This window comes from Pleurodeles waltl, chromosome 10, assembly GCF_031143425.1.
Source record: "Pleurodeles waltl isolate 20211129_DDA chromosome 10, aPleWal1.hap1.20221129, whole genome shotgun sequence".
NCBI lineage: Eukaryota > Metazoa > Chordata > Amphibia > Caudata > Salamandridae > Pleurodeles > Pleurodeles waltl.
Window position 1 is genome coordinate 842,210,509 of NC_090449.1, and position 27,290 is coordinate 842,237,798.

Genomic DNA, 27,290 nt, shown 5'->3' on the forward strand with positions numbered 1-27,290 from the left:
CCCAAGTGTGCCACTGAACCACCATCCCCACCATGCAATAGTAACCCAAAAACGTATACAACATTGATGGATGTATTACCACTGCCAACAATCGCTGAGACCATGTACCCATTATGGACATCCACCAGTAGCCCACTCCCTATCACTGTAAAGAGCACCAATGCATCCCTGACAACAATTAAAACACATGTACACCAATTTCTATGTCCCCTGTCATTATGTTGAATCAATTTTAAGTGTGAATGCATTTGCCAGTTAAATTAAAATTCAGACCTTTTTGAAGGAATGGCACCCCATGCACAACATTGTGTGGAGTAGACAGAAATGTACACCATGTTGGTTATCATGTCACATGGCACCTGAAATTCATGTAACAGTGTCAATGACTACAGACCCCTCATCCCCATTGAGAATAAGCCAAGCTGACATTATGCAGTGCAGACAACATCATCAGTGAACAGTACCTCATAGCCACTGGAAGTATAGTTGGATCAGTTGGTTCCTGGAGTGAACATATTCCCCCTCTTCATCATCCCCATCACTCTCAAACCCTCTCAGAGGAAGCTGGTCTGGATATACAGCACCCTCCTCCTCCAGTAGGGGAATAGATTTCCTCACAGCCACGTTGTGCAGCATGCAGCAGGCCACCACTATTCTACACACCTTCTCAGGGCCATAGCACAGGGATCCCCGAGAGAGATGGAGGCAACGGAATCTAGCCTTCAGGAGACCTATAGTGCGCTCTATCACCTTCCTAGTACGTCCATGGGCCTCATTGTAATTCCTCTCAGAATGTGTCCTAGGATTCCTCACTGGTGTCAGGAGCCAATGCATGTTGGTGTAGCCAGAATCACCTGCAAAAGTGGGCAAAACAGGACTGTAACTCTCAACCCTCAGTTGCAGACAGCCTTGCTGTCAGCTATGTACCAAAAAAGTGTCAGACACACTTACCTATGATCTATCCTCTGTCCCCTTGTAGTTGTCCCATCATGTGTGGCACACTGCTGTTCCTCAGCCCAAAGGAATCATGGACTGATCCAGGGAACATGGCATTCACATGTGAAATGTACTGGTCTGCAGTACTCACAAACTGAATGTTCATGGAGTGAAAGTTCTTCCTTTTTCTGTACACCTGTTCACTTAGTCTTGGGGGGATGAGAGCTATGTGGGTGCCATCATTGGCACCTATCAGATATCAGATGGGGAATGTTGGCAAAGGCATAAAAGTCAGACTAAATGGCAGGGAGTTCAGCACTGTGTGGAAACCTCACATAGGACTGCAGGTGTTGTACAAATGCATTCAGGAATCTGGACAGTATGAGGCTAAACATTGGCTGTGAAAAACCTGCACCCATACCACAGTCACCTGAAATGAGCCCATGGCCAGGAAATGGAGTGCAGAGAGCACTTGCACTTCAGTAGGGATGGCATGCTGATTCTGATTAGCCGTCTCAGTGCTGGATCCAGTAATGCACAAAGTTCATGAATAGTAGCACAAGTGAATCTGTAATTGATAATGATTTTATGCTCCACCACGGTCTCCAAATCAACAAGTGGTCTGTACACCGAAGGGGTCCTCCTTCGCCACATGGGTCTGTATCTAGGAGGAGTGGAGAACACATGTGAGGGACACATACATCTGCTCAACATGTTGTTTGCCAGCAGTGCTGAATATTCAAGTCGATGACACATATGCATATTAGGATGTTAAACTGGAGTGACCTCCTCTATGATACATCTGGACTGTTGTGGTGAGTAAATGTATTTTTGTTCATGTGTTTGGGGGCTGGGGTCCATAGGGCCTGTATAGGGCCAATGAGAAATTAATAAATGCATAGTAGTATGCAAAATGTCTGCCCCCTGTAATCCAGATATGTAGCAGTGGAAGTGCCCTCATACCGCTGGAAGTTGTCATAATTGCGTAAGGCAGTGTTCACCGCAGTGTAACGATTCATTGGTTAACATGGTTGTCAATGGGGAATATGGGCCTATCATGATCGCCGCCGCCAGTGATGGTGCACACCGCCGCGGAGCGTACGCCATCTCGTAACCCCAACTTCACTTGACTCCCAGATTACGTGCATGCAGGTACTCCACTGAATGTGCTGCTGTGTCCTGACTCTGGTCCTGGAAATGGCAGGGGAAAGGGGCCTGGCCATCACCACGGAGGAACTGGAGAAGCTGGTGGACAGGGTCCTTCCCCTGTACGCCAAGCTATATGGTCGACCAGAGGTACAGGATGAGTAGGCGGATTGGGGTGCATGGACGTGTGTAATGGTGGTAGATGGCAGTAAACGTGTGCACGATTTGACACTTCACAGTCGTGGAATTCATGACATGCTGCATGTGTGAGGTGCTGTTAAGCTGTTTAAGTGTCTGTCCCATAGGGGGCCTATAGCCAGCTGTATCAAATGGGCATTGTCTGACCTCTGTGTTACTTTTTCTGTGTGCCCCCTACAGGTCCCATCAGAAGAGGGGACTATGGCAGGCCATTGCCAGGGAGGTGCAGACCCTGGGGGTCTAGAACCGGTGGAGCAACCACTGGAAGAAGTGGTAGGAGGACCTGCAGCGCTGGGCCAGGAAGACCTACGAGGCCCAGCTGGGGGAAGTCCTCCCAACGAGGAAGGGGTGCCCGTTGAGCACTGAACCCCACTAATGCGCTGCATTCTGGCGGTGGCGTATCCAGACCTGGATGGGCGCTTAAGGGCTGCACAGCAGACACAAGGGGGTGAGTACAGAGACCATTGTATGCCTCGTTGATGGATGTCTGATGGTGCTGTAGTATGTATGCTGTCTAGTGGCAGGGACTCTGACAGATGTCATTTGGCATTTTGGCCCCCATGGGCGGTTAGATGATAAGGGACAGGTCTGCAGTTCTTCAGGTCCTTCTGTGATGTATGTATACCAGGGTTGTGGCGACTAGTCAGGGGCATAGCCGTGAGTATAGCTGTAGGTGTTCCATGGTGGTATATTTGCAGGGTGGGAGTATGTGTGAACCAGTTTTGTACCTCCATTCAGCTATTTACAATTGTCTCTCCTGTTTGGTCTCCCCATCGCTGTTCTCTTGTGTGGTCTGTGTACATCAGCATCATCTGGTGAAGGAGCAGTGGCACCGGCGAGTGGGGATGCAGCAGCCCACGGTTCCAAGGAGGCAGAGTTGAGCGGCGCCAAGGGGACCAGTGGGTTGGAGGGCGAGGGGAGTACCACGGGGGAGGCAACTACCACTGGAGGTAGTGATTCTGACACCTCCTACGATGGGAGCTCTCCGTTGGTGGCGGACCCTAGTGGGGGAACCCAATCATTGTCATCTTCCGCCACCCCCCATACCATCACAGCCCTCCCAGTTGCTCCCCACCCAGTTGCTCGTGCCCGCTCACCCAGAAGGGTGGGTGTCTCCTTTGCCCCACGCACCTCATCCCCTGCCCCAGTCAGCCCTGCCGCCCTCATGGAGGAGGCTATTGACCACCTGAGGACCATCTCTGTAGGGCAGACAACCATTGTCAATGCCATCCAGAGGCTAGCATCCCAGGTGCAGCAGACCAATGCATACCTGGATGGCATTCACCGTGCTGAGTCTGTCCTACAGAGATCTTTTCAGGCTCTGGCCTCCTCTTTGACGGCAGCCAGTGTCCCTGGTCATTCCGTCCCCCCTCCAACTACCTCTACCCCTTCCAGCACCCCACTCCCTTCACCCGTCCCAAGCACACATTCTGACAGCCATGCACACACCTCAACACACAAGAAGCACACTGAAAAACACAAGCACCACGCTTCCCACCACAGGCATACACACAGCCAACATACAAAGGCACACACAACACCATCCACTTCCCCCACTGTGTCCACCTCATCCACCTCCCTGTCTGTCACCTCTACATGCACACTCACAAGCACTGCACCATCATTCACTGTTGCTGACCCCATTGTTGCAGTCACGACAACATCAGACATCAGGTCATACACCCCAGACACCACACCTGCACTCACCACAACGACTTTGAGTAACACTTGCAGCACACTCACCAAACTTGCAGACACCCAGACAACATCCATTTACACTGGCAGCCTGTCTTGTCCCACTGTGTCCACCCCCCTCCTCTCAAGACACTCAAACGTTCCCAGTCACCCACCCAACACACATCCACCACACCTCAGCATACTGTAGTCACCTGCATCCACGTCACGCACACTTACACCAGTTATGACCACTCACTCTACCTCCACTCCCACACCTTCCTCTGGGTCCACCACGAATGCCCCAAAGAAACTTTTCCTATCCCGTGTAGACCTTTTTGAACCCACTGGCCCACCCCATCCCTAAACGGGCCCACCTCCTTGCCTTGTCCACTCCTCCCACATCACAGCCCGCCCCTGTCTGCCCTTCCCATTCCTGTGCAACTTCCCCTGTGAGCAAGAGACCCCTCGCTGGCCCAGTTACATCGGCTGCACCCCAGTCCAAGGCCACTCCCCCACCTTCCAAGGCAAAATCCAAGCCCCCTCCACCTCCCAAACGTAAACCCAAGTCCTGCCTCCCAGACAGAAGTCCCAACTCCCGCCACCCCTGCCCCTGAGGTGCCTGGCTGCCCCATTGATGCCCTTTATGGTGGAGTACCATGTGCACTTGTGGAAGTCAAGTCGGGGGAATTTGGGCAAATCAGCCTTTTAGCTATGGAATGGCCATTGGCCTACTGTTGAAATGATGTTGCTCCTGGAGCTTTATTAAAGTTTGTGTGGCCAGTGTTGGTGTTGGCACACACTAAATCCGTGGTTCCTCGTTTCACTGTTGGGGGTTGTTGTGCACATGTGGGTACTTTGGGCAGGTTGTTTTGGCCTTGTGTCGGTTAAGTACCTCTTCCTCAGGTGTGTATGGTTTGTGCGGTTGTGAGGGGTTGTGGGTGCGTTGCGGGGTGGGTATGTAACTGTGCCCTTTCTTCCCTTGTTTTAGTAAGTTGAGGTACTTACCGTCATCGTCGGCGGTCTCGGTCGTGGAGGTATATGGCAAAAAGCAGGACTGGCATGATTTACAACTCTCTCTTCATGTCTGCTTCGGCGTGTTGTGTGAGCCTCCAGTGAGTGTTTCCTTTTATTTGGTTTGTTTCCGCCTGGCTTTGTATGGTGGTGGTTCCCGCCCCGGAACTGACGGCAGTCTAGTGCTTCATTATTTGATGGGCAGGTAGGGCCTTTCCATCGGCCTGTGGGCGGCCTCTTCGGTCGTTGTTGGCACTCCTCTGCTGGAGGTGAGTGGTATTCAGACTCCCTGTTTTTCATGTGCTTCATTATTTGGCGGCCCAGAATGCTTGACTGCTGGCGGTAGTTACTGCCACCGCCGACAGTGTGGTCTCTCCCGCCGTGTTCATAATGAGGGCCTATATCTCATTTTGGTATAGCATATACAGAGCCAGCTTCCTACAGTTCCTACTTAGCCTCCATTTCTTCCAATTGTCTCTCAAGTCTGTCTATGTCTTGATGCTGGCTTTTTGAGATGCCTTAGATGATCACTCTAAAGATATGTCTACCAACAACCTAACACTGTGGAGTTTTGCCCTGTATGGTATATCTCATTGCAGCACTTAATGTGGAGCAATTTTAAAACCACCATATGATTGGTGGGACTGTTTAGTGCAGAGGTGCGCCACCACAGTAGCTAGAGCCTTGAAATGACATCAGTATATGCAGCTTATATGTACATGCCTTACAATGTGAACAGATTGTCTCTTTCGGAAGATGCATAGTGGACAGTAAGGTATTGCATTCACAGAGGTTAAATAATTGTTTAGAAGGATTTGCTGCTGACTTCCAGAAAAGTAGAATTTCATTACTTCCTTATTTTTTAGCTTACAATCTGTGAATTTGATTGTGCATATTGCTTTTGCATTTAAGGAGTATGCCATCTTCCACACCGCTTAGTTCTTTGAATGTCTAACATGCAGATACTTACTTTGCATGCACTTGGTTTAGAGATAACATTTGCATACTTCAAAGTTAACCATGGAGCCAATTTAAAACATTTGCTAACAAGACCATCATTCAGTGCATATACAAAAGCTGGTGGATCGATACATTTGAATCGGCCTTCATTCAATTTCAGGTGCACTGTCAGACCTATAAGGCCAAGGGTCAATGCTTGGGCCTCCAAGTATAATGGCCATCAGACGTTCCTTGTACTTGGAAGAGTGGACAGATGCTCAGGGATCTGACTTTAGTAAAAGGTACCAGTCCTTCAAGCAAACGCTCTGTGACCACCTTCATTGAACAGCTAGTAGGTGTAACCCCACATTTCAGCAACTACAGATATGTTTAACAAACTCTGTTTAGCTTTCATAAAGCCCAGCTTCAGACCATCCAGGCTTACGAAGTGAATCATAGATCAGGCAGATAATGGCTAAGCACTGGACGGTAACAAAGATACAAATATCACATCAAATGTCTCTGGTACCAACATATCCAGTAACTTTCATAGGGATCCATCCAATAAGCCTTTCATGATATCCACTGAGCCAAAACAAAAGGATAGTGCATGGTATTAAGACAGGATACCTAGTCACTGTCGCACACATCTCACAGGTGCACACACCCACTAACTGATTTAGAACCATTCTGCCTTCTCCGTCGGCCAGTGTTTGAGAAGGAACGTTTTAGACAGTCAGAGATGGTGTTGCTGTGGATGACTGCTGCCCAGGCCCTAACTTGAGTTATGGAGGAGTGATCAGAGGAAGGATCAGAACCTGACAGCATCGGAGGGAGAAGAAAATTAAGCAAAATTCTGGAAGTTTCCATTACAGACATTTAAAGAAAATGTGTAGTTATAAGCAAAGTTTGAGATTTGCAAGGAACTGTTGGTAAGAAACCCTTGTGGGATCCACAAAAGTCTCTAGCCCATTCACAGAAGTAGGGTACCACTGTTATCAGTGGATGTGTGGGAACTCAGGCTGGTAATACATTTGTCGCTCTCCACAGATTCTAGAACTTTCTGTCACATACATGGGAGGGAAGTGTGTGTTTTTAGCCAAGATTTTGATTTGTAAGAGCTTCTGGGTAACATTACCTGGTAAGAACAAGTCATGCCACCCTGAACTCTCCCAGGTGTCTATTTTTCAGAAATGTTTGGGTTTGGTAGGTTTTTCTGGGTGGTGGGCGAGTTAGAGCCAAAAATACAGAGCCACCCACCTTTAACAAAAGCACAGAATCTGTTGAGTAAAACAGGATACCTCCTGTTCACGTTTTCAGGTGTATTGTGTCGTAGGAGCTGGGCCCAACCACTCAAGTGGGGTACTATTATTTTGCATTTCTTTGCAACCGTGCCTTGCAAATGAAACCCAGTGTGTAAGAAACAAGACATTTCGCAAAATGCTCTTTGAATCACATGCAATTATGGGTACCCACAAATTCAGAGATGTACAAATAACCACTGTTCCTTAACTTAGCACCTGGTTTACATTTCAGAAAGACATAGGTTTACTTCATGCCCATTTTCACTCCAAGTTTTACCATATGAATTGCTCTATACTCTGTACACAATGAAAAACCATTGAAAGGTTGCTGCTCAGATATTGGCTCTAGGTATCTCAGGTTTTTGGACAACCTAGCATATAAATAATACCACTAGAAGAGTCTAGCAGACGTACTGATGTATTGCTTTTGTAAAAATCGGCCATCGTGATAAGAAGTTACAGAGGAAAATGTTGTCACAAATGGCCTTTTCCTACCCATTTTTCATATTATTATTTTTTTTGCAAGTTACCTTATTTGGGAAAACCTGGAGGGATCTACACAAATGAAAATATTCTTAATCCAAAACTTAAGAAATTAAAATAAGGGATTGTGCTTCAGCAATTGTATGTGCTTTAGTGGAACCTTAATCAGCAAATTAAAATACACGAATGTGGTTTCAAAATGGATTTACTACATCCTATCTTCTATTTTAAAAGCATAATGCATGATGTCCACAGTGCAAGCACAATGCTTGAAAGGTTTAATCAACTATTAAACTACATATTTACCATCTCTATCATATCTTCACAAGCTTGATGCAAGTGTCTGAGAAGATATTGTTTCACAAAAGGGTACTTTTGTGTTCTGTTTACTTTAAAGAACCTGCAGAAACACTGCTGAAGGTTAATAGCTTTGTGATCACAGCAACTTAAAGACTATCTCTGGACATGTAGTTTCTTCACTTTGCTTGTGACAGTATGGGATTTGATAGGGATCTCACAGTCTGTAACTGGTGTTCTCCAATATCATTTTAAATTATTCACTTCATTGGATCTTGTGTATTAATATGTGACGTGTTTTGGGAAGAAAAAAAACCTTTTAACATCTGCCCATTTTACTTTTTTGTAATGATTTTAATTAGCTGTACAAGTAAACTACTTACATTACAAAAGACCCTGAAAGTGTATGTGGGACTACCAAAGGATCTTATGCATGATCTATTTCTGCTTAAATAGGCAAAGTGGGTACTTTGACAGTAATCTTTATTGTATGATTACAAAAACAAAACCATTGCAATACAGTGCAGTACATAATAAAATACTATAAAGACATCATGTAAAGATTCAATTAAATGAAAGACACAGAAAGACCTTCATCCAGTGACCTCGTTCTGGTAAAGTGCATGGTGTATTTTCCTCACAAAGTGCAGTTGCAACAGTCCGAACGTTTTAAAGGCCTAACGTAATCCTAAGAAGACACAGTCAACCCCTCATCCAGGGATATTCTAATAAAGTGCATGGTGTATGGTAACAAAAAGTGCTGGTGCAGCAGACCGGGCATCTAAAAGGCTTAGCATATAATGAGGTACAAAGCATATTGTAACTCGGGTGCGGAGACACTCATGTGCCGGGCAATAAATCATTGACAGAAAAGCAATAAAAACAACATGTTAAAATTCAATCGCACGAAAATTGCCGGCCAGCCGGGGTATCTAAGTAGCTTAATATATAACATAATGCAAGAGATGTCACAGAAAGTACTAGACGCTCAGGAGCCAACATATACCTGTTCGATGGGTATAATCGTCCCCTGAGGGCATTAAAGTAAGTAAGACGTCAGATGACCATTAAAACCTTGTGTTAAAATTCAGTCATATGGGAGACCCAGGTAAGCCTTTATCCAAAGACATTCTAGTAAGGTGCTAAGTGTGATGTCGCAGAAAGTGCTGATACAGCAACCAGGGCATCTAAAAAGGGTTGACATGTAAAAAAAATGAAAGAAGCATTGCCACAAAGAGTGCTAAAACACTCATTGGCCAGCGCGTGCCTTAAGAAACTAAGAAAGGTCTGCAATACAATTTGCAAACAGCAAGCAGAGAGGCAAAGAAAGTTAGAGTAAAGCTCCCAGAGGCAAAGGGCCCTTGTTAGGACAAGAAAAGCCCAAAATATCTGGGAGGGAAGCAGTACGACCTATAGTCACCCCGAACCCTTTCTACCTTGTGGAAGAGAATCTCTGAAAAAACTGCACCAGATCACAGTGGAGCATAGTGTCGGATGACTCCAAGCATACTATCACTGCCTCCCTGCAAGGACTGATGCCACGTGCGTTCCATGGTTGCCGGAGAAGCTCACATCGATCCTCCAAGAGAGCAGGACACAGGCAGAGTACGTGAACAATGTCTTCTTGACTCTGTGCGCATACCCGGCATGGCTCATCCGCCCCGATTTTTTACATGCTGGCAAGTGATTTGGGATTAGCAGTGGACCCACCTGTACTTCATAAACTGGGCGTTGGTCCAGTCATTAAAAGATTAATTTCGATACCTTTGGGTTTTACCCTTGTGTAGTTTTGGAGCGTCATCCAACCATAGCATTGGAGGGACAGAGAGTCCCGATCAGCTACCAAAGATAGCAAGTGAGAGCTTGCTTTTGCCAGGTTTTTAAATTGCTGATGGCTTATAGGTAAAACCCATGCGTTTGTTAGGCTAAGAGTGTTCAGAGCATGGCACAGGAAGACACTGGCAGGGAAGCGGGTGTTTGTATCCAATTTAGACCAAAGGAAGTGACTGAGTGAGCTTTCCTTTGCCAGTTTTAGCTTTTCGCTTACGGCAGCATATTGCAAAGGCCGCCATTCGCACGAATGACTGCTTAGCAATGTCAAACTCCAGTCTGATTTGCGCAGGGGAAGAAAATATGTCTATACATTTTAAGTAGCATTTTGTCCAGCATACTACTGTCTCGCCCCCTTAAGGCCTCGCTTCCATAGCCTAGAGTCGAAAGAACCTTTGCTTTTGTTACTTGCAGGTCAGTGTAAGCCTTTTAATTTTGTGTGGAGGCACTGCAGCCCATATGCCACGGCGAGACCCTTTTTCTTAATTTCCTCCATTTGGTCCCAAAATATCCCATTCTCACTAAATAGAACGCCAAGATACTTAAAGCATTTGGTGACCCCTATCTTTTCTTGGTTTAAAGCCCACATAGTTTATGTTGCCTAGGGCGATATACTACTAGGATCTTGGTCTTCTTACTGTGAATTATTAGCCTGTTCCTGGCTGATTAGACTGAGATCGCATCCAAAAGGCGCTGTAAGCCAACCTTAGTTCTACTGATCAAGACCAAGGTGTCTGCAAACAGATTTGACAGTTAGAAACCCCCCAGCTTGGAAGGATACAAATTCACTGTGTTTAAAGCTGGGGCCAGGTCGGACAGAAACAAGTCAAATATGGTTGAAGCATAAACAGCCCTGCTTGAGGCCTTGAGTAGTGTTAATGGGCCTGGACAGGCATGAGCCGTCCCCAATTTTAATTCTCACCTATGCGCCATTGTGTAACAATTCCAGGGCTCTTAGGAGATCACAGGGATGTTGAAAGCAGCCAGTTTGCACCAGAGCTTCCCCCTATTTACCTTGTCAAATGTGGACTTCTAGTCGAAGAAGTCCAAGTATACTAGGTGATTATTGAACTTGGTTTAACCAAAGAGCAACAGTGTCATAATGTTAGCAGAGGTGCCAACAAACTTTGTGAACCCAGTTTGGTTTGAGGGAATAGTGCGATTGGACTCAGCCCAATGTTGCCGCTTATCCAGTATGACCCCTGCAAAGTATTTGGTCTCGTGGTAGATTAAGGCTATCAACCTGTAGTTCCTATGAGCCCTTCTCTCTCCACCCTTGAATATTGATGCGAGAATCAAACTGTGGCATGCATTCGGAATGCAATTTTGATGCAAGATGTTGGGAAAGAGTGGAGTCAAGTATGTGGTCCACAAAGATGGATCTTCCTTATATATCGCAGAAGGAAATCCTCCCGGTCCTGGCTCCGCATCGCAACATCCCTTGGTGGTTTGTTTCTGAACTATGTTAATAGAACATATGGCCAAAAAATGAGCCGCAATCGCTGCTCCCCTGCTGGGCTAGCGGGGGTGCCAAAAAAGCTGGGCCATCATCCTTAGAGGAGGACCTGGTTAGAGGAGCCTGTGTGTTAAAGTGGGCAGACAAACAGTGATGCCAGGTTAACTCGGAGATATAGGAAGAGGCCACATTAGGGAGGGGTCACCCAACCGCATTTATGGTCTGCCTGATGTAGAGTATTTTCGCTCATAAAGTGTTCCGTCTCTCCTGCTGGAGGTTCTTTTGCTACTTATTTAGATGCCTTAAGGCCTCTCTTAGCTTTTCTAGAGTTATAGGATTCATTGAGGATTTTCTGAAGGCTCGTCACAGCAAATTAATCCTTTTTGTCATCCTTATTGGATGAGTTGTTCTTTGTGCTATCGGCCTATTGTTGGTGGAGACAGGCCTAGCGTGCAGTCTTGCAAATTCTGCTGTACACCTTGCCCATGATGACAGTGGATTTTTCAGCTGTTGTGCTGATGGATTCTACCAGCTGTTTGGCGTCGTTGGCAAGCCCCAACAGGGAGGCCAGGGTGTACATATCTGTTTCAGGTTGATTGAACATCCTTGGTGCCCACAATCAGCGGCGTGTGCATGTTCACCCGGGGTGATGTCTAGCATTATCTCTTGTGGATGGGGGTCACTGACCCTTTTCTCCCCAAAACCAAATGAGGCGGTCACGTCCATTAGCGGAAGGCTGATGAAAGTATATTCAATTAAGGATGCCCCAAAAGAACGTAAATATGAGATGCTGGCGAGTTTATCTGGAGAGACATGACCATTTAACACTCTGAGGCCAAGTTGTTCCAGTCTGCCTTGTAGGAACTGTCCTCTTCTATCTGCTTTGTGCCACCGTGGAGGATGCTGAGGGGGGACCAGTCAATAACCATCATGTGCCTCTGTAATCTCAATTGCAGGGAGGACACTCATTAGCCACATATGAAAATCTAATACAATGAGGCTTGCTCTCCGCGAACTCAGACTTGTTAAGATGTCAATCAGCTTATCAAAGGACACAGACCTTACTGTACCATTTGGATTGATGTAGACATTCACTAAAGTAATTTTTCTGGATCTGCCGCCTGATACTTAAAAGTGACAAATCGACAACCTGCGGACCATCTTTGTCACTGTATTTAGCCCCGGACTCGATTGTGCAGGTGACGGATACGTGGATAGCAAGACCACCCTTAAACCACAGGTACTTATGTTGCCTAGTTGCAAGTATAAAATGGTTTATATATCGCTCCTGTGACCAGGTCTCTTGGAGGAGCACTATTTGGAAGGACCATAGATATTGTTGGATTTCTTGGTCTTCCAACTTGCTTGCCAATCCGTTGATGTTCCAAGAATATGCCCTTAGTGAACATTCCAGGTGAGCAATTTTGTTGTTGTTCCGTCAATGTAACAGTCTTTTTGAGTTTAGGGTTTGAGAGCCAGCCCCAGTTTTCTTGATTCTTTGGACCTGCGTGCAGGTTTAACAACTGTTATGTCCTTGTGCTGGCTTCAAGGGGGTTGGAGACTTATTGAGGGTGTTTCCTACACAGGCTAGACTGTTTTTTGTCGAACCATTACAGGGGCTTCTTCAGATAAGTGCTCTAAAACATGTGGGCATCCTGAATCTCTTTAGGGGATAATTGTAATGCCCCCACTGCCTTAAGATGCCTGCATTCCCCAGGACCTTTTAAACCAGATCTGCTGATCTCCAGGTTATCTTAGTTATCCTGTTGCTCTGAATGGGCCCTGGATGAATGATTTCAATAGAGAGAATTTCTGGTGATGAGCTTTTGCCAAGGGAACCCAGAGAACGTAGGAGTTTTAGAATGTTACCACGGATTAGGATATCAAAAGGGCCCTTGCATGTGTAAAGTATCGCACAGGCTGTGGTGCTTAAAGGTCTTGAACCATTCAGAAGAGCAGGGCAGGATTCTAACGTTTTTTTAGCTCTCCGGCACTGCAGAACAGCTGCAGCACAGTATGTTGACCATTTAAGCCCAGACTTGTCATTGGGTCCCTGGGAGTTCCCTGGTGACTGGTATGGTGGAACTGGACTTATTCGGTGCACTCTTATAGTATAAGGCCAACATGTTCTCCCATTCCTTGGTGTGGGGATACAATAGGTCTTTTTACAGTGCTACAAGATCATACTCAGTATAGATAGATTTGTGTCATTATCATGAATGTGTCCCCCCCCCCCAATGGCCTACCACAGACCCTATTTAAACAGTGTGCATCAGGATGGGCGGCTTTTTTCGCTATAATGTTTAATTGTATTTTAGTAACAGGTTCCGCCCCAGACAATTGGACAGGCACCTACAGACCATACACGCAGCCTACGCAGCATCCTCAACAGTGAACTGACGATGAAACGAAAAAACAACGCAAGTCGCCTCTTTCTGCATCCCCACCCATTGCATGCTCCGAAGAATCTTCAGATGGATCCCAGGCAACACCAGAAAAGCAGACACTCAAGCCCTTGTCACCAGCCGCCTCAACTACAGCAAAGCTCTCTATGCCTGCATCTCCACCCAGCTCCTCAAAAGACACCAGACCATATGGAATACTGCAGCCAGACTCATCCTGGACCTCCCAAACAGACCCACATTACCCCTCCACCCCAGAAACCTCCACCGGCTCCCCATCCAAGAGAGATGCCAGTTCCAAACCCTCATGCACGCCTACAAAGCTTTGCATGATCAAGGACCCACCTACATCAACCATGGACTGAACTTCCACCTACCGCAAGACACATGCACTCCTCCTCAGTAGCTCCTGCGCAGCTGCAGCAGGGAAGGGGGTAGGGGAGGGGAAAAAAGAAAACGCGCCTTCTACTTCATCACCACCAACACCTGGAAGAACTACCCCTCCATTTTCCAACAGCACTCTCCCTGGCCGATTTCTGGAAGAAACTCAAGATGTCGCACCCACAGTGCCCAGATACCCCTACAGGTGACACTGCTGCACTATACAAATACTGATGTGATCAATCTGTGGATGATTCATGCATTTTTTTAAAAATAACTACAACATGGTAATTTAAGGTGGAAGACAAGATAAAAGACAGACCAAGCACACAGTGTAATCACAACAGAAATCACCAGGACATAGTAAAAGATACATTACAGCACATCAGTTACTAATAAAGTTATAATAAGATAATCAGTTCTCCCAAATTTTCCAGTGTTTAAGTGTGTAGTACCTTGCTTTGTAAAACAGTTCCTCCAATTTGGCACACCAATCCATTGCAGTCTTCCACTATGCCAAAGGCAGGGACTTAAAGGACTGCCAATATTCAGCAATGTCTTGTTTGGCTATTGTTCCACTGCCCACCAGGGTATGCTCCCTTCCAAGATCACCCACATCAGAGCAATATGGAGAGAACAGCCAACCGCCAGTTCCAGTATTCCAGAAGGTGCGTAGAAAATATTGGACCAGTAGCACCCCATTATAGGGCATACCAATACCATGTGAAAGAAGACACTCATCACTGGAGCACGCAGTTGGTTACTACTAAGATAACATATATCCAAGTACTTCAACTGTATAAGGTGCGAATAGGTGGGGATGACTAGTTCGCCCAAGGCCATCCTGCCATCCCTCCAGTCACTCATCTAGGGCGCCCACCCAACCTTCTCACACCTTCCTCTCAGAGCAATAAAAGAATGTAGCACATTTATTATCAGGGACTTCTAGAGGCACAAGAAGCATCTCCTGCCCAACAGGATTGGAATAATTTTAGAATATAGTAGATTATATTCTGGTGGGTCAAACAGTACAGACTGACAATCTGTTGGGGTGTGACACAGCTGTAAATTTTACATTTTGGAGTGTGAGCTCCTCCTGCTGTGCCTGAAAATGTTTCACCTGTGTGCAGTCCCCAAACCACTCAATTTGGAGATACCAATGACATTCCACCATTCACTTATGTGGCTGGGCCTAGTGCCAGCGACAGGAACGGATCCAACCAAGGTCAACAGGTGTCTCCACGCAAGCGCTCCCATTGTCCTTGGTTTTATCCGTTCCTTTTGCGGCACTAGGCCTAGCCACACAGGCGGAGGAGCGTTTTAATTGGCACAAGTGGGGCCATGCTGGGTGGTAGGAATTTTGTTGATTCCTACAGAAGTTTCCATCACAGATATGTAAGGAAAATGAGTAATTTCAGGAAATGTGTGAATTTTGCAGGGCATTGTGGGAAAGAAACCTATTGGGAACCACGCAAGTCACACCGTCCTGGATTCCCCTAGGGTTCGCTAGGTGCCAGCTGATGTATGATCCAAAACCTAAAGTTACCCACATCGGAAAAAGAGGGTCAGTTTTCGCTGGAAAATGTGCTGTATACATGTTGTGTTTTAGGCTGTTTCCTGTTGCGGGTACTAGGTCTACCCACACAAGTGAGGTACCATTTTTATAAGGAGACTTGGGGAAATGCCAGGTAGAAGGAATTATCTGGCTCCCCACATTTTCCAAAACTTCCAATCACAGAAATGTGAGGAAAATGTGTTTTTCTTTCCTCACTGTTAGAGGTCTGAAAGGGATTCTGGCAAAAAACAAAAAAAAAGGGAGAGACACTGCATCCCACCCCTAGGTGTCTAGTTTTCACTGCAAATATGAAAATGGTCCATCTCCCATTAAGGGTTTCTAATTCAAGTACGTCTGTACCTGAAAGCTGGGAAGATGGTGCACTGCAAATCCTTTACTGATGCAATCTGCAGGGGAAAAAAGATGCTTTTCTGCAACACTTTTTTCACATTTTCCCCAACCCCTCCCATATTTTATCTGTATTTTGGCTAATAGCTCAGTCCTATCCAGGGGAATCCACAAACTCTGTGTACCTTTAGAATCCCCAGGATGTTGGAAAAAAGGTAGTAAATTTGGCTTGGTATGTGGACAAAAAATTAAGGGGGGGGGGGGGGCGCCTAAGCGCAAACTACCCCAAATAACTTTCATTTTTGGATGTAGACAGAGGAAGAAGATAAATGGAAGTGATTTAATTATATGCAGGGCCGCTTGAATTATGGGGAAGGATAATACCAAATTAAATCTACCATGTTAAGTCCAACAGAGTACCACTTTCACCACCATACCATCCGAGTTGCTGGCTGGCTAACACCCCCCCTCCAAAAAAACAAGACAGCCAAGGAGAAGCAACAAGAGAAATAAACTAGAAGGGCCACCCAAATATAGAAAGAGTGTTCAGTCATTGTGTAATAAGGATGTTAAGTTGGCCTGAATCATGATCATAATTCCAAAAAAGAGAGATCAACAAAACATACACAATTGTCATAAAAAAAAACCCAAAAACCTTTACCAGAAGTAAACTTTTGGCACTGGACTGTAATGCTCAGAACAGACCCTAGAGAACACCACCAACAAAATAGCATTTGTAGGAAACATGGTCATGTAACCATATAGCTAGCCCCCAGAGGGCATAACCACATGAAAACAGAATGACAGAAAGTAATGCACTGCAATGCAACCATAGGTTTAGCCTATAGAGGACGCAGTGCATTACACATTTTCAGAGCTAGCACGCCTACAGGAAAATTATTACAAACAAGGCTGTTAAAACACAAAACACACTACTATCAGCTGCAAAACAAAAGTTTCAGCCATAAAAGAGCTCAAAAAAAGGTGGGAGGGATTATTTTGTGGTTCCCACTAACCTAGTGTAGGGGATTCGGAGATGACAGAAAGAGTATGTTGTGCTGCACCTTTTGGTGGTAGTCCCACTGTCCAAGGACCACCACAGGCCGAGTCGTGAGCAAGGCAAAAACAACAAGTGATGGACGGAATGCTGAACATTGTCAAACACTCACCCCCAGTCATAGATCTGGGTTTAATCCATCGTTCTTTTGCTCACCATGCCACCCCAGTTTGGACCCAGCCATATGCAAATCAGTCTTGACCCTGTTCCTCATGGGAACAGTCCAGACCGAACCGCCAAGCCAGGTCCTCACTGGACCGGAAACAAGCATCCTGGGACCGGTTTCGGGGTTTCACCCCTCATCAGCCAGGCTAGCTTGAATCCAGTGGCATGGGAAGCACGGGACCCACGTCTGGGCATACCCTTCCCACTTAGGGCGACAAAGCAAAAACAACAAGTGATGGACGGAATGCTGAACATTGTCAAACACTCACCCCCAGTCATAGATCTGGGTTTAATCCATCGTTCTTTTGCTCACCATGCCACCCAAGTTTGGACCCAGCCATATGCAAATCAGTCTTGACCCTGTTCCTCATGGGAACAGTCCAGACCGAACCGCCAAGCCAGGTCCTCACTGGACCGGAAACAAGCATCCTGGGACGGGTTTCACCCCTCATCAGCCAGGCTAGCTTGAATCCAGTGGCATGGAAAGCACGGGACCCACGTCTGGGCATACCCTTCCCACTTAGGGCGACAAAGCAAAAACAACAAGTGAGCAAAACATTTTTGAAAAAGGAATGCCCTGCAAACCATTATGGGACGAGTTTCTGAGTGCAGCGCATTTTGTATATCTTAACTGTAATGCTCAGAACAGCCCCTAGAGGACATCCCAATAGAAATAGCATTTGTAAGGAACATGGTCATGTAATCATATAGTTAGCCCATGGAGGACATAACCACATGAAAAGGGAATGGCAGACAGTATTGCAGTTTAACTATAGCTTTAGCCCCTAGAGGGCACAGTACCTTAAACATTTTCAGGCCTAGCAGGCCTACTTCAATACTATCACAAACAAGGCCCTTAGAACACAAACTACTCTAGGCTGTAAAACAAAAGTTCCAGCCTTGAAAGCGATTATATAAAAATAAAAATAAATAGTGGGAGGGGTTATTATTTTGGGGTCCCCACAAACCTAGTGTGGAACCCAGAGACGACCTAAATAGGAAGAGTGTGTTGTGCTGAACGTTTCTAGTAGTGGTCCCATTGTCCTAGGACCACCACAGACTGGGTCATGGGCAAAAATGTTTTAAAAAAGAAGGCTTGCAAAGCATTATGGGGCGAGTTTCCACAAGTACAGTGAATATTGCAGTATCGGCTCTACCGCTGTGTCAGGAGAGACGCTTTGAGGATTTCTGTATTTTTTTTACCTAAGGCATTTACCAATTACAAGTTTTAGTGAAAGATATGGAGCGTCAAGGGGAGAGCCAAAAGAAAGGACTCTGATTAGGTAACAGTGTGAACAATGTGATCAGTGCTTCAATACAGCCGATGGAGTTCGCACCTGTCTGCTGCAAGTGCCATGTCCACCATGGAGCACGAAGGGAAGAAACAAAAGGGGGGGAAAAAATAAAATTAAAAAAATAACACTTTCACTCACACAGTTTGTCAGCAATCATGCAATAATTCATGTAACAGGATCAGTCTGCAAGGCGGTAACGGAACCACCCCAATGCAGGACAAACGTAAAGCATTTACCAATAAAAACAAGGTAAGCCCACGAACGAGTGAAAGTGATGGACGAGAGATGGATGTGGTTAAAAGCCCAGAGAGATAACAGGTCGAAAAGCACTTGCGCGCTCAACCTAAAAAAAAAAGGCTTAGCAGCGTAGGGGGTAATGGTTGCATGTGGGCCATAAAATCTTACTGTAAAGAGGACTGCTAGGCAAGTACCTTCCACTACTGGACAGGGTTTGAATGGGTGTGAAAGAACACATGCCTGTTTTTAAGAAAGGGAAATACTTCTATAGGTCCAATTATAGAAAAAGAAAAAAAAAGTTGACATAGTCAGTCCCCTATGTCAAGCAATGTCAATTCTGACTGGTGCCACAGTAGGGTCGTCATTTTATGTCAGCACTTCAGAGCACGTAGAGTAATAATGATACAGGCAGTATGTAAAACAGGTGATTGGCCAAAATCTTTGTCCGAGCAAGCCAATTTGAAATTTCTCTATAATCTCAAGCAACCTAGTGATAAAAATGATCAACGTATCAGGAAATAAAGGTTAAATAATGTGGGCATCACCTGAGCATTCTTGCACAAACATTGTAATTAAGCTGCCTATTAGAGTATACAATTGCATTTTGAAGAACGTTTTAAAAGCTATGGTTTTCTGGCTGTAATGGACTCAAAATTAAACTCCACATTGTCAACTGGGGGAGCTGCATCCAACTGACACCATCCTCTGCAAAAAGACTACAATATTTAGCAAAATTTCCATTGCAGAAGGCAAAATTAAGTTGAATACTTTAAACAAAAACTGAAAGATCAAGGGAAAAAGTAAGTAGAGGCCCACATTAAATCTTGATGAATCCAACAATCAAGAATCTCCCCCCCCCCCCCCAAAAAAAAAAAACAGGCAGTGTTAAGACCTAACCACTTAAATGGTTTTTGAGTGAATGGATCTTAATAGTTTATAGATATTCTAGTGTAGCATGCAAAGCGAAACATGCAAAACATTGTATGTAGAAGGTTTTACCATATCCTGCCATGGAGCCTCCATTTCCACCATCAACTATGTCTTTATTTTCCTCTGCCAGTGCTCGCACGTACTTCTTACTCAAGTCCAGTATTTGTTCACGCAACTCTGAACTGCTTTGGTGCCTTGGATGCTGAAATGTATATCGCAGTAACATGACACCCCACATTAATCCAAAAGCAAGCAACAAAAGGCTCAGCTTTTGAGACATGTTTTTTCTACAAAATGATAGAAACATTGTACTTCAGAAGAAGGCGTCTGTTAGATTGTTCAGAGACCTGCAACGATTTTTGGTCACTACATGGTAGTTAAATAAAGAGACCTACTGCCATCCGGATTCCTCATGTAATACCACGTTGATATTCAAGAAGCAATGGTCAAATACTGTAAAATTATAAAATAAATAGAAACAATTAGTGTTTTTTTTCAAAATGAACACAAAAAATTAATTAGAAGTATTCGATTTTAATGGGTTAATTACAATGCATGAAATTAGTATATACGGGTAACAGCCAGTTCTGATCATAATATTCTGACGAATCTACAGATTAATATTTAGCTGATGAGTTGCATGGCTATATAACTGTGAAACCTATTAATTTTCTTTGTTCAAATATTTTAATAAATATCAAAGGAAAAGAGATGTAATTACTTGGTATTATAACTATCTGCAAATAGGTGAGCGCATTTACCAGCATATTTCAGTGCAAAGTCACACTCACTGTGGAACAGTACAAAACAAGCACTGGCAAAGCTAATAGTTCCTGCCTTTGAAAGTAGTTGGCTGAACTTTCAGCTCTGCCAATGCGGCCTCAGCAAATAAGCAAAAAAGTCAAAATGGTTGCCTGCAGTGTGATGACATCTATCACTACTCATGCGCAGGAATAAATCATGAGGCTGCTGTGGTCAATTTTTCTCCTTTATACATTTACTTTACTGGTAAAGGATGGCAAATTCAAATCTTTGAATGGACAATTAAAAAATAAATAATAACATTTATAGAGAAAAACAAACTGTTGCAAATTGCTACAAGGTCATTTGAAAAAAGAAAGTAATAGAAATAATAATGGAACAGGGAGGGGTGAACAAACAATTAATTGTAGAGACTGGTAGAGAGTGCCGAGCAACTCTACAGTGAGCAGGCAAAATGAGGGGGGGGGGGGGGGGGGGGGAAAGAGTTGAGGAGGAGACATGTTTAAACAAATCTGAAAGAAAACAGAGCATGCCGCGCAATGGATGAGCTTGGAAAAAGGACACACAGCATGGGTTGTGCAGGGAAGCAAAAAACATGCAAGCTCCCACAGAGTGCTGAAAGAAAAACAAGAAAGGGATCCCCTAAATGTAAGCAATGAAAAGATACAGCTCATCCAATCAAAACACAGAGACTGAAATACACCTAGGTTGGACAATCACAAGAGTAGGGAGGAAACATATTGAATCTAGAGTACGGAAGTGAGGTAAACAATACCGAAAAAGGAGCTGACAAATTAATTCCATTATGCATTGTATGGCATTGTTAATAACAAACAGGTCGTCAAGATACTCATATAAAAGCAGACTATAGGTGTAACCTACAAAAACAACAGTGTTCCGTCCCAACACAATACCAAATGGACTTCAAGATAGGGGAAGTGAAGGATGCAGTAGGCTCTCAACAAGGCTTCAATAACAGAGGTCTACAATAATTGTAACAAATACAGAACAACTCCGAGCTCTGTCGATCTGATTGTACGGTTACGAAGATTTTTCCACCACTTGGAGTGTGCAGTATCGGTGCAGCTATTTTATTCCTGTCCACCACTGCCATAAAATGCAAAAGGTTTTGGAAAAAAATAATTTAAAAAATCTGTGGTAGATCTTGTAAGCAGAATAATATTTACACTATGAAAGGAAGTGGACATATCGTCACATTTACAGTTTTGCACCAGTGCAGTGCAAGAGCAAACGCTGCCTGCATCGCAACAATGTAGAACCGGAAAGCACAAAGGATTGCTGTATTAAATAAAAAAGGCGGGGCGTACACAGAGTCCTATTACAGAAGCCGGGGTAGTGCCAACTGCATCTTTCACTTCGATGACTGTTTCAAGGTTAAGCAGAAGAAAGTTTATTCTGGAGTCTGTGTTGTTTTTCAAGTTTCTATTCAGAGTGTGGAACTATTTTCAGCAGACATTTATTTCATCTTCAAATTGCTCTAAATCATACCTTCAGTATTAATTCAAAAGACTTTGAAATCAAAGTCACCATCGAAGTCTGTTATTTTCTTTTAAAAATATTTGTATCGATCAATAAAGTGACAGTTTACAATAATTAAATCGACAGTTTACAATAATTCAATTAATGCTCTTAGAAAAATGAAATAAATACCCACCCTCCCCTTCGAATAAAGGTGGATCCAATGCATCACGGAACACAGTAGTGCATATTATGTACTTATTCTTTGTTTACAGAGTTTTTTATGCAAGGATTAGATCTCATGGCGTCACAGCACTAAGAAGCAATTTAGACAATCTCCATTGAAGAATGACAAGTGGGTAACACTGTAAAGGATCACATAGGGGATTTGGGAGAGCCAACAGTCATGCCAACACTGTGACTGATATCAGTCAGCACTGAGGGCTTGTTTCGGGAACGTGTCAAAAGAAACGAACGCTGTAAATCCAGTAAAGTCAGTGGGTGTCAAACAGCCTACAGGTAAAGGGTGGACAGGCCTCGAAAAAATTATAAAAATGTTACCAGACCTACAGGTCTAGTGACTTAAATAATCTACTCAACCCAACTGTAATGCTCTTGACCCATAAACTGGTTTCAAATTATGTAATCCTAGGCAAATATTTTAATTCAGTGAACCGCCATTTTCTTCATTATCACATGGTAGCAGCTTTAAATATGTTAGTGCAGCATGTCTGCTGTACAAAAACTCTTGGTTAATAGACTAAATGATTGCTCTATATATAATACAAATTTAGCTGCATATAGGCTATACATGACCCCCCGCCGACTTGCCTCTTAGGAGTGCTTGGAATTTATCTGTTTTGCCTCTTAGTCAGGGCCACTGTAATTATAAGATTGTGCGACTGGGCCAATTTTTGCATAGATCTAGATTTGCAGCATTTGCCACATAATCCATCATACGTTGCATAATCTGAATAGTTTAACAACAAAATGTGTCTCTAGTGCAAAAGTTACTAAATATACGACGGCACGTTTTGCTGCGAGGTGAAAGGCCCTTTGCACAGCTGAACTGGTCATATTTATGTTGCTTATTGCTATAGTTGGAAGTTAAATTGGTACCAATGAGGTGCACCCAATGCCCAGAGAGAGTTGCCTAGTTTAAAAAGGACAAAATAATGAAGTAATATTATTGCAAAATGTGCTGCACTATGCAGCATAATTTGGCTTTTATTGCTGCATAACGTACTCAACCCTGATGCATAATTTGGACCTCTCCTGCTGCATGATTCCAGTGGCCCTTCTCTTAGTTCATTAACAGCATTGTCATCGGGGCAGTGGAAGAATGTTTCTCTAATCATGGTTTATAACTAGTACTTTTAATGAATATGTAACTAAAGCATGAAGTGGTAGTGTACTGTCATTTCCAATCAGCACATTTTACATTGAAATAGCCCCAAAAGTTCCAAGTGACATGCAGTTTTACTGATACAACTGTATAGTGTACAAACAGTAATGTTGGGAAATCGAGTTTCTGCCAATATTTGTAATTTGGACATCACCAAGTAAAGTCTTCTAATTTGTTTTGCTCATATTTAAATCTTTGCTTCACAATTATGAATTACCAAAAAAGTGAATTTTTAATTCCTGATATACTTTGAAATATTTGTACTGTTTATTTAGAAATGTTTGTTAGAACAAAAACTGACATCCTACAGCCGTGTTTCACATGGATCAGGAGACAGCTCACTTTACAAAATCTTGTGAAGCAGCTACTCTTATAAGGTGTGCATTAGCTAAAAATCCTTAAACACGACCTACCTGGTAGTTTATAAGATACAAGTATTCTAGAAGTAACTGACTCAAGTCCTAGCCCTTCTACCACGTTCTAAACAGAGCATGATCAAACAACAAGAGTTTGGTTTCCATTCAACAAACTTAGGTAATGACACACCAAAGTTGAAAGTAAACTCTATTTGAGTGCGTTTTCTTTAGAAGGTTAGTAGGCAGTGCTTAATTTGTAAATAAAAACGTGCCAATGCCCAAAGCTCTCCTTTCAAACATGCAACTCCTACTATTTAGTCCATTTGCCACCACTCCCTCTCCATCCACCACACTATGGCAGAGTGTATTTTCTTTAGAAGGCTGGTAGGGCTGGGGTTCATTCAGTTCAATTTCAAACATATAATGACCAGTTACAGTGAAGCAGCTACTCTTTAGAGCGTGCCTTAAATAAAATAGTTTATAAATAACTGACACTTCCAATACTAACAGCCTTTCCAAACCAAAGCACAATCAAAGAACTGGAGTTTTATTTTAAAATCGGTAAGCTGAGGTAATTACATACCGTATATATTTGCGCAAAATCTGTCAGTTTTCAAACACAGCTGTAAACAAACAAACACAGTTTGTAAATAATTTAAGAATGTTTGCAGAGGAAAAAACATCACATGACCGAGTTTATATCATAATACTAAAAATAACAACAAACCTCAAATTACAGAAACAAGCTTAAAGAACAAAATGCAATCCCAAAAAACTCCTTTTAATCGGAAGGCAATCCTTAAACACAACCTAAATGGTAGTTTATAAGCTAAAGGATTTTAGAAGTAACTGACTCAATCACAGGACCAATTGCATTGCAAACACATTCCTATGGACAATCAAAAAAGAACACTAAGGCTTCAATGGCCAGATGGGAGGAGAGGAGGGACCATCACACGTTGTAACAGGAGGAAGAGTAAACATAGTCTGATGGCCAACAAAAATGTTCTCAGTAAAATCACCTGGGAGGGAACTAAGCACAAAAAGGAGGGACATTTAGAAAAATGCCCCAATAAAAAGGAAGCATTTAAGACAAGCACAGCAAAGAACGAATGGCAAAAGTGGGCGTGGTTAAAAGCCCATAGACTTAATACAACATGCCTTTCAAACAGCGCTGACCGCTGCCTAGGCTCGACCTAAAAAGTAAATACAATTTCTGAGGATAAGTTAAGCAGTACTTAGTAAAAAGACACACTGGCATTTGACCACTGTCCTTGAACAGACAGCAGGTGTGTCAAGATAAAACACGATTTAAAGGCATCTTTATTGCTCATGCATTTTCTGAATTAAAACAATACCTGTTCAAGTTCACTCGCCAGAACGGACCAGTAGGTCCTTAAAATAACTCACCATAGTGAGTGGGAGAGAAGACTTTGAGGCTATTTATTTTACAATCTGCACATGGAGGTTGGTGATTTGTAGACTAGTTGAAAGTTCTATCCTCTAGCTATCATAGACACTTCTTCTCCATCTCACTCAAAGAGGCATGAAATCTGGATCCACGTCGAAGCGGTTAAGGAATGTTGTTAGAGTGCTAGCCTTTGTGAGCCCAGCTTGTGTGCATATTCATGTCAACATAACAGGATTTGTATAGAGGGTCATAGTTCTCAACTGCTTGGGTAGTTATAGAGTGCCACGAAAGAGCAAACTAGGGCTAACAAACTACTGCTTGATTGACAAAAAAATACTATTTCCCAAATGCTTGTGTTCAAACCTTGATAAATGAAGGTATGGCTAGCAGATAGTACTGTTTTTCCATCAGGTCAAGCTGACCCCCTCTTTCACTGGGTGCCATACATCCCTGGGGATTTGTGGCAGTTTTCTTCCTCATCTGAACTGTGAGAGCAGGACTTCTTTATGCTGATGATATGGTTATGTTGTAACTTCGGTGGTGTTGCATAGGATACTAGATGCTTTTGACAAATATCACCAGGAGTACAAATTCACAATTTAAAGAAAACAAATACCTTTGTTATAGAGAAGGATTATAAGCATTTCTATTTTGGGAGATAGGGGGGTTTGGAGGACCAAAATCGGTGATGTTTTGGTGAACAAGGTTTCATCATATAAATATACAGGGGTATTGTTTAATACAGTGATACCCATAGTGCAGGCCTCCTGACCTTTACATGCGGCAGCTCGTCAACAGCAGCACTAGGAAGCTGTTTACTTGACTCAGCACTAACATTAAAAAGATGTTGTTATCTCAACAGGCAAGTATTAATTAAAAGGTTAATTGAAGTTAGAGGAAGGAAGTACTAGGGTGTCCGGCGTTGCTTAACTTTAGGAACACATTCATTTTTAAAGATAAGTTGAAGCAAATGCATAAACTATGATTAAATATTTTCTAAATTCAAAAAGCGTGTTTAATTTAATTAATATGCAGAACCGTTTCACCTTAGTATATCAAATTATATCAATGCTTTGATATACATATATATATATATATATATATTTTTTTTTTATGTGGACGTTTTCAAGCTAGAATTTAGAAGCATAAATTCCACCCTCTGCCCGGAGAACAATGCCAATAGGGAACTAAAAGGCAAGTCAGTTGTTACGTGCACTCTTGTTGTTTATGTATAATAGGAACTCAGGCTACCCAAACAACATTATGGTTTATTAAATCAGACGTAGATGAAGGTTTTGTAAAGCACACATCTTCAAGCCATGTATTTTGAGGTTCTCTCATATGTGATAGTGAAGAAAAAGGAGGGAAAGTGATATAAAACAAGTGCCTAGGGTCACACAAAGTGGTAAACTGGAAAAGTCAGGAATAATCCCAAGTTTTCTGGTTTCACACTGTGCAATTCAGCCACTAGATGAATATGCTTCTCTTTGCCTACACCCACTTCACTGACAAGTCCCCCCCCCCCCCAAAACCCCCAAAGCCTCCTTCCCACCACCCTACTGGCATCAATACGGCCCTCGGTCAAATCACAGACCCAACATTTGGCTCCTGGGAAAATGTTTGTGAGCACCCAAGGTGTAATAGTAAATTACAAAGAAGCATCTTGGGAGTGCTGAAAACGAGGGCGTTCGCCATAGTAGGAGGGGTGAGAAAATAAAAAAATAAAAAAGGATTTTTCAGTGGACCCTCTTTAGAACCAGTCATCGCAGCGTACAAGGCAATTGGTCAGTACCCCTGCCCCACTCCCCTAACTGGTATGGAGCAGAGCTCCTTGGCCTTGGTTATGGGCATGAGTGGGAGTGTCCTTAAAAACTCCTTGATCTTCCTTTGTGCTCCATGATTCAGAGTATCCGACTGGAAATAAAGCTAAATTCATGGAACATTACTTTCCTAACCCTGTGCCTGCGTTTCTGGCATAAACTGATGGGAGCTGCGTGCCAAAGAAATATGGATCAACAAGCTAAGCTGGCGAGGCTGGTAAAAGACCAGATGGTAAAACACGAATGCTTGTTTAAAATACAGAGCTATAAAGTGAAGGAACCATTGCCTCTTTCAAAAAGGGGTCTAGGTGACACAGAGGTTAAGTGTTTACTTACTAAGGAGTAAACTGGTTACTTGAGGGACTTTTGGGTTCTTCAATCAGCCTTTCTTTCTAGTTTACCCAACCTAG

General features: G+C 43.6%; 1 protein-coding gene across 8 annotated transcripts in view; it reads right to left on the reverse strand.

Annotated features, from left to right (window-relative positions):
- CCDC126 (coiled-coil domain containing 126) overlaps window positions 1-27,290 on the reverse strand; it is a 57,718-nt gene that overhangs the window by 14,858 nt on the left and 15,570 nt on the right. For 2 of the 8 annotated variants that reach the window (XM_069211521.1, XM_069211520.1), the window contains 3 exons: window positions 24,233-24,272; window positions 20,043-20,100; window positions 19,717-19,934 (listed from right to left, as the gene is read on the reverse strand). In XM_069211521.1, coding sequence (XP_069067622.1) covers window positions 19,717-19,934; window positions 20,043-20,100; window positions 24,233-24,272 — 316 coding nt within the window. Of the gene's footprint in view, window positions 1-19,716; window positions 20,101-24,232; window positions 24,273-27,290 lie in introns of those variants that run through there. The other 6 variants (XM_069211525.1, XM_069211527.1, XM_069211526.1 and 3 more) reach the window with 5 other exon arrangements.